We start from the raw sequence: 15,606 nt of genomic DNA on the forward strand, positions 1-15,606 counted from the left end.
TATAAAAAATTGTATATATGTGATTCAGATGAGAAAACACAGTTCATTATTGGTATTTTATTGTTAGTTTATCAAACCTCTAAAAACAGCATATTTTAATGAAATGGTTCATGGTATTCTTTCTGATAAAAAACAAAGAAGTACAAGAAAAGTGAGCAGCCACCATCAATTAAAAAGAAAAAAAACAATGTCCCAAGCATTTATTGATATTTTTCTCCCAAATATGACAGGGTTGAGAAAGTTTGTTTGAACTAAATATCTCTTATAGATACAAAGAAGCTGTTGTGGCTTATGAGAACGCAAAACAGTGGAACAGTGTGATCCGCATCTACCTGGACCACCTCAACAATCCAGAAAAGGCTGTCAGTATTGTCAGAGAGACCCAGTCCCTGGAAGGAGCCAAGATGGTAGCCAGGTGATGTAATGCGTTATTTTTGGACTTCCAAAAACCAGCCTTTAAAGACAGCCCCCACTTCCCCTTGTCAACAAAAATCATTTCAAATGGAATATTTATTCTTTCTTTTCAAAATTATATCTTCTAGGTGTTTAAATTCAAAGACTGTTTGTTATGGTCAACATACGAGAGTATGTTTACCGAATATAAACATATGGTATAGAACTACAGTTTACCCAATATGTTTTTACTTTGGAATGGTTTCTCTGGCTTGAAAAAGATTTTATTTTGTGAATGACAGACTTCTTTTAAATGAGTCAAGCTAATTAAAGTACTCTTTGCTTTAGATTTTTTCTACAGCTTGGTGACTACGGATCTGCCATCCAATTTCTTGTTATATCCAAATGTAATAACGAAGCTTTCACACTGGCTCAGCAACACAACAAAATGGAAATCTATGCAGACATTATTGGTAAATACCATTGTTTTCCCCAGTTTCTCTTAAAGATTTTATCTGGTCTAATAATCAGATTGGCTACGTCCGCACGCACATGCACACACACCATTCCATTGTGCACAGACACACATACAACTGTATGTTACATGTTAGGTTTCAAGACCCCTACTGTCACCTTCAAGGTGAAACGGAATTGTAAGACCACTTTGAAAAATTATGGTGTTTCAGGTAACTTCCACGGGAGGCCTGATTTCCCAAATTCTCCTGCCTATCAACCAGTGGTAAAGGAAGGTTCCAAAACAAAAGTAATAGGAAATGCAGAATGACTTTTGAAAAAGTAATTGTGTTCATAAAATTTAAAAATTGAGTTGTAAATTAAGAATATAGGACGTGGTTTTTAAAAATTTTGAAAGTCTGAAAGAAAATTTTATATTCTGAGAATACCAGCTTATAGGTTATCTTCCCCTGTTTGTAATTATTCTTAAAACTTACTGAAATAACTCAGATTTTTCACTTCATGGGCCATATATAACATTATTTGTGGTGTGATTTTTCTGTCTTGTTTTTACTGTGGTAAAATATACAAAACATAAATTTGCCATTTTAATAATTTTTAAGTGCACAGTTTGGTTGTGTGAAGTACGTTTACACTGTTGTACAACCATCGCCACATCTGTCTCCAGAACTTTTTCACCATCCTAAACTCTACCCATTAAACAGTGGCTCCCATTCCCCTCACCGCCCAGCCTGGCAACACTGTTCTGCTGTATGAATTTGACTATTCATGGCACCTTATATAAGTGGAATTATAATATTTATCCTTTTATGTTATTTCATGTTTTAAAATTCGGAAAATGACCATAAGAAATGATGGTAGGATTCATAAGAAAATTTTGTTTCAGTCTTTAAGGGAAATAATAGGTAAAAGCATCTTGTAATATCTTCAGAAGTCATTCAGATAATTGGAAATATAAAGAGTTAAAGAAAAAAAGAAAGTACAGATGAAAGTCACATTATAATTATGAATGTTTAACATGGCCGATGACATTTCTATGCTAACATTACAAGTCATCATTGCACTAAAGCATTTAAGTTTCTCTAATTTCATAAGGATGTGGCTTATCCGATACATACACAGAAATACACAGGTCCTCCAGTCCCCAAACATAACACACACTCTCCTTCATCTTTCTTTACTCTCTTCTTTTATAAACTCTAAATCTAGCTTGGTCTGGAGATACAGGGCTGTTCATACTCTGGCGCCCTATTGGGCCTCCAACTCCTGTGAGTAAGTGTAAAATGAATGTAAACAATGAATTGGAACTCCAGCAGCTTTGGGGTCTTCTGTGCTTAATATGTTTAAGCCTCAAACTAAAAGAACAACAGTAAAAAAGGAAAAACAGGAATTATCTTTAATAGCATCCATTATCCACTTGAGTATCCTCTTCCCTGTCTGACAAATACACACAGACTATTGTTTAAACCAGGCATCGGAGAAACCGAGAAAGGAGATGGACCCAGTTGTTTTGAAACCCTAGGGAAATCCTGGATTGTTCCTGTTGTTTTAGCAAATGAGATTGAAACTTTTAAAGAAAGATAAAAGCCCCTAAGGGTAATGTCAAACCATAACCTAGCTTCTCACAAAGCCTCCTAGCTTCCTCTCCTGATTGCTGTTTAGAGAGAAAAGAAGGTGGAACAGTTGATCTGTGAGGTTGTTATGGTGAATGTGTTTTGTGATGAAAAAGACACTGATAATAATATTTGCTGTTAAGGGATTTTAATTGCCTCTTCTTAGATCACCTGTTTTTAGATCTTGTTTTTGAATTAGCAATGAGAAGTAAACAGATTATGCTCAGATATTTTACTCAATGAATTTCTGATTTCTGTTGTAGGTTCTGAAGATACCACTAATGAGGACTATCAAAGCATAGCCTTATATTTTGAAGGAGAAAAAAGACATTTTCAGGCTGGAAAATTCTTCTTGCTGTGTGGCCAGTATTCACGAGTGAGTATTTGTGAAGAACACACTTTGGACTCCACAGGAATGGTTAGGGAAAATGTGTTAAAATATAGTATGCTCCTAGACACCCAGCTTTGAAATCTGAAAGTCAACCTTGACATCTTCCACTCTCTCCCACACCCAGTCACCTCTTTCACAGCTGCCTTCGTAACCTCTCTCACAGCTCTCTCTCTTTTTTGTTCTTACCACCATCCACATAATCCAGACCCGGGTCACCTCACTTTAGCTTGTTTCCTGTTTTCCTTGTTTTTACCTTCTCTCTCTCTAAATCATTCTTCATTTTGTTCCCCAAGTGGTACCGACTTTGACTGCCAAAGGACCCCTAAAGCAGGGTTACGGTGTTTAAGCAAGGGACGTAAACAAGCGAAGCTGTGGAGTAAGGCTTGCATTCAGTGAGTGAAGGGCCGGGACTGCTGGATGGCACCTCGTATGAAGGAAATGGCTGCTACTCACTCTCAAAAATGTGTTGCCATTCAGGAGTTTGGGCCTACTAGTTTCACATCATAGGATTTTTCATAAACATAAGTCTGGGTCAGTGTTAAAATATAGGCCCGGATATTTGTATAACATCTCTCTGACCAAAGAAACATGTCTGTGTGTGAACTTGGCCTTCCTTCAGGCCGCCAATTTGCTGTTCTGGCCCTTTAGTTCTTGAGTCTAAATTCCTTCGCTGGATTTTCCACGACTGATCAACCAGCCTGAACCTCACAGAGTGGCATCTAGCTTTTTCCAGTGAAGAGTCCTACGATCCCATTAGCCTTTCCCATCCTTGCTCTCCACTGGGCTTCTCTCTGCCCTCTTCCCCACCTACCACAGACCTGCTCATCTTCAAGTCCTTTTCCTCTGTGATACCCTCAAGAACATCCTTTCTTCCTCACACCAGCCGTAAAACCAACTGGCAATACTGTTCATTTGTCAGTTTAGTACTGACTTGCATACACTGCTGTATTTAAAAAATTTAAATAGATAACCAGCAAGGACATACTGTGTATAAATAAATCGGAAAGAAAATACTGCCCATTTGTCTCTGAAGCCTTTATAGCCATAAATGTCTTCATAGTTGTGGTGGTATGGTGTTTAGGAATTAGACAACCGTGGTTTAAAATAATTGGTTTTGGAGATTTCCCTGGTGATCCAGTGGTTAAGACTTCACCTTCCATTGCAGAGGGTGTGGGTTGGATCCCTGATCAGGAAGCTAAGATCCATGCCTTGTGGCCAAAAACCAAAACATTGGGAAAAAAGAGAGAAAGAGAAACAGTGTTGTAACAAATTCAGCTAAGACTTTAGAAGTGGTCCACATCAAAAAAAAAAAAAAAAACAAACTTAAAAAAAAGATTGACTCTCTGTATTATCATCACATCACATAGATCCCCCCAGTGAGACTGTACATGATACAAAAAGACAAGCTGCAGAATCCCCTTAACTGGTATTTTCCTTAGCATCTAGCACAGCCTCATATTCAGAGCAGCAGATTGTCAGTAAATGATTTGCTGAACGAATCAAGGAAAATAATTGCATCTTCCTAGCTGAAGAGGGCACATTTTTCATTCTTATTTCATTCAAAATCAAAACTAGATTCTTCAGACTGGATCTTTCTACTTTTTAAACTACACTCAGCCTTTTAAGTATGTGTTACATGACCCAACATGGTGCAAGCTCCTGGCTGAGATGAAGATACTTTCGCAAACTGCGATTACTATGTGTGTGTGAAAGCTTTGTGTTTCCTATTGTGAAAGCAGTCTGAAATTTTTTTAATTATTATACAATTCTCCTTTCAGGCACTTAAACACTTCCTGAAATGTCCAAGCTCAGAAGATAATGCAGCAATAGAAATGGCCATTGAAACTGTAAGTAAACTCTGTAATGAAATTTTCAAGAATGCTAACTTTTTAAAGAACACTAGATTTCAAGTCAAAATGCAAATATTAGTTCCATTTGTTACTTTTTAGTTTGAGCAGTTAAGGAGGTTAATTAAATTCTCTCCATCTCTATCTCTTCATGCACAAAATAAATAACTTACCCTGACTATTTATTAATTTGTTAAATATGGGGAAAAAAATAAAAACTTCTTGAAATTTCCAAACATTTACAAAAATAGGCCTAACAGTATAACAAATTCCCAGGTACCCATCATCTCATTTCAACAGCTAACACATGGCCCATCATATTTTATTCCTACCCCCACCCTCTTTCCCTGTATTATTTTAAAGCAAATCACAAATATCACAAAAATCATAAATACCATTTCATTTGTGAATAGAAAAATTATCTCTGAAAGATAAAAACATTTGGATTTTCTTTTAGATGTAATTTGCATCCAGTAAAATGCCAAAATCTTAAATAGACAATTCAGTTAGTTTTTTCAGATATGTACACCTGTGTAACCCCCACCTGGCTCAAGCTCCCCAGAAGGCCCACTCGTGCTGCCTCCCAATCCATGCTCCCCAACAAGAGAGAAAAGAAACGTTAGTCAATCAGTTGTGTCCTACTCCTTGCAACCCCACGGAGCCCGCCAGGCTCCTCTGTCCACGGGATTCTCCAGGCAAGAACACTGGAGTGGGTTGCCATTCCCTTCTCCATGGGATCTTCCAGACCCAGGGATCGAACCCGAGTCTCCCACATTGCAGGCAGATTCTTTACCATCTGAGCCACCAGGGACGTCCTTGCCTCCCAACAAGGGTAACCACAATTCAGACTTCCGTTGTTATAGTTTTACATGTTTATGAATTTCATGTAAATAAAATCATACAATCTTTTTTTTTTTTTTGGCTGCTCTGTGTCTTCAGACTGCGTGGGCCTTTTGCTAGTTGTCGTGAGTGGGAGCTGCTCAGTAGTTGTGGCGCACGGGCTTCCAATTGCAGTGGCTTCCTTTGTTGCACAGCATGGTCTCTAGGGCAGGCAGGCTTCAGCGGTTGCGGTTCCTGGGCTCTAGAAGAGCACGGGCTCAATAGTTGTGGCGCACGGGCTTAGTTGCTCCACTGCAGATGGGATCTTTCCAGACTGGAGATCAAACCCGTGTCTCCTGCACTTGCAGGCAGATTCTGTACTACAGAGCCCATATGTTTCCTTTCGTATCCAGTTTCTTTCAGTCAATAGTAAGTCTGCAAAGGCAGCTGTGTTATCACGTGTCAGTAGTTCATTGCTGTGTAGCGTTCCACCATGTGACTATCACAGTTTCTTTACCCACTGTTCTATTAATGGACATTTAGGTTGTCTCAGTTTGGGCATATTATGAATTAAGTTGCCATAATGCTGTTCATATCCTTGTGTGGATATAAGCACTCAGTTTTATTGGCTGTGTATCCAGGAGTAGAATTATTAGCTTACAAAATACATATATATATCTTCAGCAATAGTTGTGTAGTTCAGTCGCCCTGTTGTGGCTGACTCTTTGTGACCCCATGGACTGTAGCACACGAGGCTTCCCTGTCCTTTACTATCTCCTGGAGTTTGCTCAAACTTATGTCCATTGAGTCAGTGATGCCATCCAACCATCTCATCCTCTGTTTCCCCCTTCTCCTGCCCTCAGTCCTTTCCAGAATCAGGGTCTTCTCTAGTAAGACAGCTCTTCACATCAGGTGGCCAGAGTATTGGAGCTTCAGCATCAGTCCTTCCAATGAATACTCAGGGCTGGTTTTCTTTAGGATGGACTGGTTGGATCTCCTTGCTATCCAAGGGACTTAACAAGAGTCTTTTCTAATACCACAGTTCAAATTCTTTGGCACTCATCCTTCTTTATAGTCCCACTCTCACAGCTGTACATGACTAATGGAAAAACCAGAGCTTTGACTATACAGACCTTTGTCGCCAAAGTGATAGCTCTGCTTTTTAATACACTGTCTAGGTTTGTCATAGCCTTTCTTCCAAGGAGCAAGTGTCTTTTAATTTCATGGCGGCAGTCAGCAATAGTAGGTACTGCCAAACACTTATTTCACACTAGGTGTATCAGTTTCACTCTACCAACGATGTAAAAGAATGTAGTTGCTCCTCATCTTCACCAGCACTGATCTGTTTCGTTGCTACTATGCTGATAGATAGGTAGAGGTATCTCATGATGGTCTTAATTTCACTTTTCTAAAGAAGAACCATATCGAGCATTTTTTTCAAGTTTGTTGACTGTTTGAATGTCCTATCTTAAAAAGTTCTATTCCGATCTTTTTTTCTAATTGTTAATGGTATCATCTCATTCTTACTGGTTTGTACAGTTGTATTATATATTCTGGATACTAGTCTTTTCATCAGATAGAAGCATTGTTGTAACGCGTATTGATATATTATCCTTCTTAAGGGCAGAATAATGTCTCACTGAATGCTGTATACCTTGTCTTTATTCACCAGTGGTTACACGTTGGGTTGCTTCCTCTTGGGGTCTATTATGAACAATGCTGCTGTGACCATTTGTGTACAAGGTTTTATGTGGACACATGTTTTCATTTCTCTTGGGAATATACCTAATAGTAGAATTGCTAGGCCATACGTTAAGTCTACATTTAACATTTTGAGGAACTGCCAACTGTTTCCCAAAGCAGCTACGCCATTTTATATCCCAGCACCAATGTATTAAAGTTCCAATTTCTCCAACAATAATCTCTTGATATTTTCAAACATGTAGCTAGAGTTCAAATTTCCCCAATGTTGCATGAGTGCCTTTCAGTTGGTTATTTCACATCATATCCAAACAAGGTCCTTGCATTGCAGTTAGTTTACATGGGCCTTAAATCTCTTCTATCAAAAGATTGTTCTTCCCCCGTCTCCCTTTCTCCCTCCTTCTGGCTCCTTTTCTCTTTTCTTCCTCCTCTTCTTCCTTCCCCCTTCTTCTCCCTTCTGCTTTTTTCCCCCCTCCCCTCTCTCTTTACCCCCTTGTCACTTGTTTGTTAAGAAAATGGGTTATTTGTGCTGAGGAATTCCTGACATTTAGATTTAGCTGATTGCATCCTTGTGGTGTAATTTGTTTCTCTACCTCCTGCACCTCCAACTAACTAGGTATTTAATCTAGGTATTTCATTAGATATAGATTTGATTTTTTTTTTTTTGAAACTGCTTCATAGATGATGCCATGGACTTCTTTTAAAAAACAAATTTATTTATGTATTTGGGTGCACCAGGTTTTAGTTGCAGCACCCAGGATCTTTGTTAGTTGTGGCACACAAACTCTTTGTTGTGGCGTGTGGGATCTAGTTCTCTGACCAGGAATCCAGCCTGGGCCCCCTGTATTGAGAGCCTGGAGTTAAGACTCCAGGGAAGTCCCAATGCCATGTACTTGTTATATCATCACATTAGCAGGCCCAAGTCGTAGTTCAGGCTGCCGTAACAAAATACCACAGACCAAGTGGCTTAAACAACAGACATTTCTCTCTCACTCAGTCCTGGAGGCTGAGAACCCTAAGATCAAGGGACCTGCTTATTTGATTCCTGCTGAGGGCTCTCTTCCTGACTTGCAGACTCCTAAAAGAATCTTAGATATCCCTGGAAATGATCCAACCTAATCTCCATTTACTGACAAGGAAACCAAGGTCCCAGAAGATGATAAAACCAACCTAAAGACAGAGGAATTGAGCTAAGACCAAAACCCAAGTCTTCTTCCCAACCAGACTGCCTGATCACAGTCCTAGGTCAGTGCTCTGTGCTACAGCCCAACTGGCCACTTTCCCCTGAGTAGTTGAGGGCTCCCATCCCTTTGTTCCTCTGCTCTTGCTGTTACCCACACCTGGGACACCCTCCTCCCTGCAACCTTGCCTCCTACCCAACAGGCAGGACCCACTTCACATGCCTCCTGAACTGTTCTCTGGATATAAATTAAGCCTCCTTGGAATCCTGTGAATACTTTGAATCTCACTGCTACAGTTAACCCTCTTCAAATTAATAGTTCCTCTAAGCGAAAGGCCCATCTCTTTGTGGTGTTTAGCACATTGTGGACACTCAATTAATATTCACTGGAATGAACACATATTGGCCCCAGTTCTGAAAGTACTGTGTAGGTGATGTTAGTTTCCTTCCCATCCCTCTTCTCCTTTCCACCTTAAGAACCCTCCCCTGAAAAAAGAATCACCTTTACTCATGACATGCATTTTCTCACAACCTGTGTGTTTGTATCTGCTGATTCTCAACCAGAAGGCACAGCCCTTAATCCTTTGAGAACATCTTTAAAATGTTCATAGTTCGCCCACCCGCACCCTCGACCCCTCAGGGTTCTGAAATACCTTCTTGGTGTTTGTGTTGGTGGAGGGGGGCTGTCACGGACCCCAGGTTAGGAGTCATTACCAGCGTGGACCCACAATACAGATGGGAAAGATGGGACTGCACGGCATCCGTTAGCTTTGTTGGGGGCGTGCTTCCCTCTTTGCAGTCAGGTTTCGCCTTCACCAATCATAGCCTCCTCGGAAGGGTCTCCACTGATCTCTTTCTTGCTAAATACAGACGTCTCTTCTCAGCCTGCACCCTACTCCATGCTATGGTAGCATTTTATACTCTTACACCGTATCTTTCTTGAACTTTTCTACTCCCTCGGCACACTGCTTTGCTTGGCTCTCCAGTTACCCCTCAGATGGACCTTCTCAGCCTTCTTCTCTGGCTCCCCCGCCCTTCAGTGGGAGCATCCGCAGCACCATGGCGCCATGCTTCTTTTAATTTTGATTCTGAGCGGCTACATCTCTTCTCTCCTCACTTACAGTAGTGTTTCGGATGTGCTCAACTCTCTGAAATTCAAGCTTAACTAGGCATCACATTTTTTTGCTGCTGTTTGCTCTCTCTGGCAACACTATCTGGCACTTGCTTACTTGTGTATGAACATATTTAATCCTTACAACAATTATGTGAGTTAGGTATTATATGTATCTCCTTTGAGGTCCTGAGAGTGACCTGCTTTGGATCTCACAGGTGACCTTTTGACCTCAGGCAGACTGACTCCAAAGCCCTTTGCTTTAACCATTTCTTTGTACAGGTTTATTCACCCAAAGCCATGCCCGAAAGCCTTGAAGTTGATGAGCTCTACCTTTCCATCCTTCCTTACAGCCGTGGGCAGAGCAGAGACAGCACATTGGTCAAAGCTTAGCTTTCTTGCAGTGAGGACCACGGGCAGTGGAGTGTGTGGAAATTCGGCAGCCCTAGAGCCTGTGCCCCCATCCCCCACCACAGGTTCACGAAGGTTCACCAAGACCCCTTCTGTGCTCACAGTTTCCCTCTGCTGCACAGAGAGCTTCTGAACATCTTGCACTTTCCTGGAGCTGTGGTGAGCTAGGCCTCTTGTTGCTCTGTCCCTAATGAGTTTCCTTCCTTTTCCAGTTGCTTTTCTCACCACATCACTGCTGTGACAGGAGGGCAGGACTTCTTCCTGCTCGTTGGTTGAGCTCCAGTTGGGCTCTTGGCTCACCTCTTTTTATAGACGCAAGACTCTTACGCCTCCAGATCTTGTCAATAATTATTCCTACTAATTAAAACTAATATATTTCCATTCTCCAATTTGGTAAATTATTTTCTTGATCATCACTGCCCAACCTAGCAGTGATTTAACTCTGAGCTTTATGGAGCAGACTGAAATCTGGATCTCCAGGCCAGGTCCTCTCCAGAACTCCAACCCACACTTTAAGCTGCCCGCCCACTTCTGGGATCCCTTGGCCATACTTTCATTTCTACTGTAGATTACGAGTAACCACGAGCGAGCATGTGTCTTCAGGGAGCTGCTGGAGGTGAGCGTTTAGGGGTGCATTTTTGTGAATGGTCCAGTTCCTGTGCTCAAGATGGCATCCTTTCCATGTCATAATCACTCATCCTAAGAAAGTGTTTATTGAAACATCCAAGGAGTACATTCTGTGTATAAAAATAATACTACAGTATTTTGATACAGCAACTTATAAAAGCTAGAGCTTCTAAGGATGGATTTTTATTCATGGAGATTTTACAAATGAATGACAGGCTTCCCAGGTGGTGCTAGGGGTAAAGAACCTGCCTGTTAATGTAGGTAGACATGAGACGCAGGTTCAATCCCTGGGTTGGGAAGATCCCTGGAAGGAGGGCACGGCAGCCCACTCTAGTATTCTTGCCTGGAGAATCCCATGGACAGAGAAGCCTGGCAGGCTGCAGTCCCTGGGGTTGCAAAGAATTGGACATGACCGAAGCGACTTAGCATGCACCCACCAATGAATGACAACAGAGACCCTGAGCTTACATCATGGTTCAGGCACTTGACTATAGGTGTTTTTTACACTTTTTAAATTCTGCCTCCTCAGCAGATGACTTTTTGTCCTTCCTCTCCATTCCCTTCCTAGGTTTAAGATGCTGAACTTACTGTTTCTTTCTTTTCCTAAACAGGTTGGTCAGGCCAAAGATGAACTGCTGACCAGTCAACTGATAGACCATCTTATGGGAGAGAGTGATGGCATGCCCAAGGTACTAAAGTGTTTTCTCCACTGGGATTCTTAAGTATCCTAGTTGTGCTTTTACTTTTATCCGCCCTGTTTTGGAGCCTGGGGTCGTAAAAGAGTCAGACACAGCTGAAGCTACTGAGCACACGTGCATCCACTGTTTTTATCTAATATCGCTTTTGCGTCATAGATGTACGAACTTTTCTGTCTGTATGCAGCCTTAGATCATCGAGACAGATCCTGCGTTGTAGATATTGTGTGCATTCACTCTTGGAAATTGGCATCACTCCCTGTGATGCCACACCCTCCTGGGTAACAGTTCTCACCACCCACCATTTTTCTCACACATGGTAGAGTTTTATTTATTCTTAGAACTTTGAAAAACGACTATTAAAATCATGAGTTAATAAAAATCTTATTTACTATAAAAGTAACTCACCAAAAATAAAGTGGAGATCATTAAGAACATGTTTTCAAAATAGGTGACTTTCTTGGATTTTGTGCAGAAGTTGGTCTTCTCTCAGTCCTGATAAGGACAGACTCCTTTGAGAATGCTGCCCCAGAGCCTTTTTTTTCCCTTTTGCTGTAGTGTTTAAGGGAATCAGTCTGCTTGTGAGGAACTTGAGTACAGTTGACCCCTGAACAATATGGGTATGGACTGTGTATCCACTTACATAGATTATTTTCAACAGTTAATACTGTGGTACTACATGATCCCAAGTCAGTTAAGTCCCGGATACGGAGGAACTACAGATACAGAAGGCTGACTGTAAGCTACACGCTGATTTTTCAGCTCTGTGGATGTCAGCACCCTAACCCCATCGTTGTTCAGGGGTCAACTGTAACTGATTTGGATACAAGGTGCTGAAAGTTGTACCTGGAGAGGACTGGCCATCCTGATCCCCGAGTCCATTTCCTATGTTTTACAGATATAAAGACACTGAGACCCAGGGAGGCCCAGGGAACCTGCCAGAGGGCACAGGTTAAGCTTGCCGAACCCCCTCACCTTATATCCACTTCTTCTAATAATCAGAAAACCAGTATCAAGTATGTGAAATTGTTTAGAGTTAAAATAGGAGTGGAAAATGGGCTCAAAAAATGTTTATAGGTGTAAAAATTTTTGAAATTTTGTGAAGTTGGTACATTGTCTCAGCATACCTTTCCATCTGAAGCACACAAGAGAGAACTCTATGGACTAGGGTTAGGAGCACAGACTCTGACGCTGGTTCAGATCCTGGCTTGGAAGAGGAGCTTTGTTTCAGTACATAATCACACCTTCCTCCCAGGGAGGGTATGAGGATTTAATAGAGCTGTTATTTCTCAAGTACTTAGAATACTGCCTGGCACATATTAAACTCTGAATAAATACATGATAAATAATTATTTGTTGACTCTTTACAAACAAAAAGAAAAGGTTGTTTTTAAAAAATGGCCTCTTAACACAAGCTAAATTATTTTGGGGTTGGTTTTTTTTTGGCCACACTGTGCAGCATGCAGAATCTCAGTTCCCAACCAGGGATGGAACCCATGCGCCGCCCCCGCCCACAGTGGAAGTATGGAGTCTTAACTACTGGACCGCCAGGAAAGGCCCTCTTTATTGGGTTTTTAAAAAACAATTTTAACACTCAGCCACTGGAAAGTGAAGGGCTTCCCTGGTAGCTCAGTAAAGAATCTGCCTGCAGAGCAGGAGACCCAGGTTTGATCCCTGGGTCAGGAAAATCCCCTGGAGAAGAGAATGGCAATCCACTCCCGTATTCTTGCCTGGAAAATCCCATGGACAAAGGAGTCTGGTGGGCTGCAGTCCATGGGGTCGCAAAGAGTCGGGCCCAACTGAGTGACTGACACTTTTACTTAACTAGAAAGTAAATGTGATCCTAAATGAAAATGCAAAATTTTAGGTATTTTCCCTCATAGCTAATGCAGAATGTGATGTTTCTCTAATGGCTTGTATGTCAGGATGCCAAGTACCTGTTCCGCTTGTACATGGCCCTGAAGCAGTATCGGGAAGCCGCCCGGACCGCCGTCATCATCGCCAGGGAAGAGCAGTCTGCAGGTGGGTCCCCCAAAGCCATGGTTTACTCCCCAGACAAGTAGTAGAAGCATGCTCCAGAAAACATGGAATTAAGTAAATCATTCTTTATTAATAACTTAATAAGACGATTTGACAAAATCCACCTGTTAAATGGTGGTCCACAGAAAGTCCTCAGATTTCATCCTTTGCAGTAATGTCGTTTACCACCTCTTTTCAAGGAAACTATCGGAATGCACATGACGTTCTCTTCAGCATGTATGCAGAACTTAAATCTCAGAAGATCAAGATTCCCTCTGAGATGGCCACCAACCTCATGATTCTGCACAGTTACATACTAGTGAGGGTGAGGCCTTTGGGTGACGTGGGACATAAGCTGGGCACCCCTCCACTGGGTTGGAGCCATCTCCCAGATCTCTATATTGTTAACTAAAGATGCAAGATACAGGATAACTATATAATATGCTGCCTTTTGTGTATAAAAAGGCAGAAAAAAATAAATACATATATTCGTCCCAAGTAAAATTAGAAATACATTTTTTTTTTAATTAGGAGAAATAGTTTCCTAAAGGGATCGAGGCAGAGGCGCAGCATAGCGCTAAACCCAGTCAAAGGAGAAGAGGGAGAACAGGTCCCTCCATATAGAATATCTTTTTATATTGTCTTGCTTTTGAAGCAGATAAATGTGTTGCTTGGTCCAAAAAAAGACTTACTAAAAACATTTTTGTTTAACCAGTTTCCTAGTTTATTAATTGTAGGGTAATGAATTTTATACAATTCCACTGTGCTTTAATACTATTTCATTTTCATCTGAATATAAAATAACACCGAGAAAATTTAGAGAATATAGAAAATATAATGAAAAATAATTTTCCCCCTTTAAATCCATCATCAGATATAAGCTGTTAACACTGTTGTACACTATATCCTCCATGCTTCTAAAATACTTGTGTGCACCATTTTGGGGGCACCTCCCAAGTGGCTCAGTGGTAAAGAACCCACCTGCCAATGCAGGAGACGTGGTTTCGATCCTAGGGTCAGGAACGTACCCTGGAGAAGGAAGTGGCAACCCACTCCAGTATTCTTGCCTGAAAATCCCATGGACAGAGGAGCCTGGCAGGCTACGGTCCATAGGGTCGCAAAAGAGTTGGACATAACAACTAAACAGCAGCCTTTCTTTTTTTTTTATTAAGAATATATTTATGTCCAGTTGTCTGTGTTTAATTAGTGATTTTTAGTAAAAACAGAATATGCAAACCTGAAAACTTCTATGTACAGTTTATATAACGTATGTGTGTGTGTATATACATTTTATATGCACACATCTTTGTAAAAATACAGGTAGGCTCCAACTTACGTACTTGTCCAAATTTTGATTTATGTCAAAGTACGTCTTCCCATTTTAATGCTAAGTTGGTTTTCAGGCCAGTCCACAAGAGTGTATTCAGTTTGGAAGCTTCCTATGTTACAGCAGTCATGTTATGAATGACTTAGATACGAATTACGACCTATAACAGCACTGCCTAATAGAATTTCTGCAGTGACAGATGTATCCTATATCCACTAGCCTGGCTATGGAGCACCTGAATTACACGTAATGCAGCTGATAAACTAAATTTTGAATTGTTATAATCTTAGTTTGTACTGTAGCTGCATGCGACTAGTGGCTGCCAGTTTAGGTCCCACACATCTTCTGTGCTGTGCTTCAGTCACGTCCAGCTCTTTGCAACCCCATGGACCATAGCCCACCAGGCTCCTCTGGCCATGGAATTCTCCAGGCAAGAATACTGAGGTGCGTTGCCATTCTCTTCTCCAGGGGATCTTCCCAACCCAGGGATCGAACCCCAGTCTCCAGCATTACAGGTGGATTCTTTACCTAGTGTCTGAGCCACCAGGGAAACCCCCACAGGTCTACAGTTCCTATTGTAAGGGAAATCTGAGAATTCCAACGTGCAGCCACCAGGAGTACTTTTCCTCTTGAGCCACAGGAGGGCTCTTGTACAGAAATGACTAGAAATGGGGAAGGAGGGCTTTCTAGGCTTAGACATGAGTGGCAGCGCCAATGTGCTGAGGCACAGAATCCAGCAAAATGGAGCCTTTGGGCATGGAGGGGAGGACAGAAACAAGTTGGTGGAAGATGGGAACAAAAATTACGGGTTCCTGTTAGAAGCCCTCCAGGACAGGGCTTTCTCCCACCAAAAACCACAGGGATGGCTCTTGAGTCTTCTTTTCCTCTGGCTCTAAGAGTGGGCCCATCACTTCCCCCGGACCAGATGTCCTCCCCCGCCCTCCCCACCACTGAAGAACACCCATGTAACTTTTCCCCTCCTCTATACTCCTTTATCC

At 41.5% G+C, this 15,606-nt stretch overlaps 1 protein-coding gene across 6 annotated transcripts in view; it reads left to right on the forward strand.

Annotated features, from left to right (window-relative positions):
* The window catches only part of WDR19 (WD repeat domain 19), a 124,934-nt gene that overhangs the window by 54,070 nt on the left and 55,258 nt on the right, over positions 1–15,606 (forward strand). For all 6 annotated transcript variants that reach the window (XM_069593861.1, XM_069593859.1, XM_069593860.1 and 3 more), the window contains exons 25-31: positions 269–415; positions 742–866; positions 2,744–2,856; positions 4,650–4,718; positions 11,179–11,256; positions 13,188–13,284; positions 13,482–13,606. In XM_069593861.1, coding sequence (XP_069449962.1) covers positions 269–415; positions 742–866; positions 2,744–2,856; positions 4,650–4,718; positions 11,179–11,256; positions 13,188–13,284; positions 13,482–13,606 — 754 coding nt within the window. The remainder of the gene's footprint in view (positions 1–268; positions 416–741; positions 867–2,743; positions 2,857–4,649; positions 4,719–11,178; positions 11,257–13,187; positions 13,285–13,481; positions 13,607–15,606) is intronic.

The sequence above is a fragment of the Ovis canadensis genome, chromosome 6 (genome assembly GCF_042477335.2).
Source record: "Ovis canadensis isolate MfBH-ARS-UI-01 breed Bighorn chromosome 6, ARS-UI_OviCan_v2, whole genome shotgun sequence".
NCBI classification, from domain to species: domain Eukaryota; kingdom Metazoa; phylum Chordata; class Mammalia; order Artiodactyla; family Bovidae; genus Ovis; species Ovis canadensis.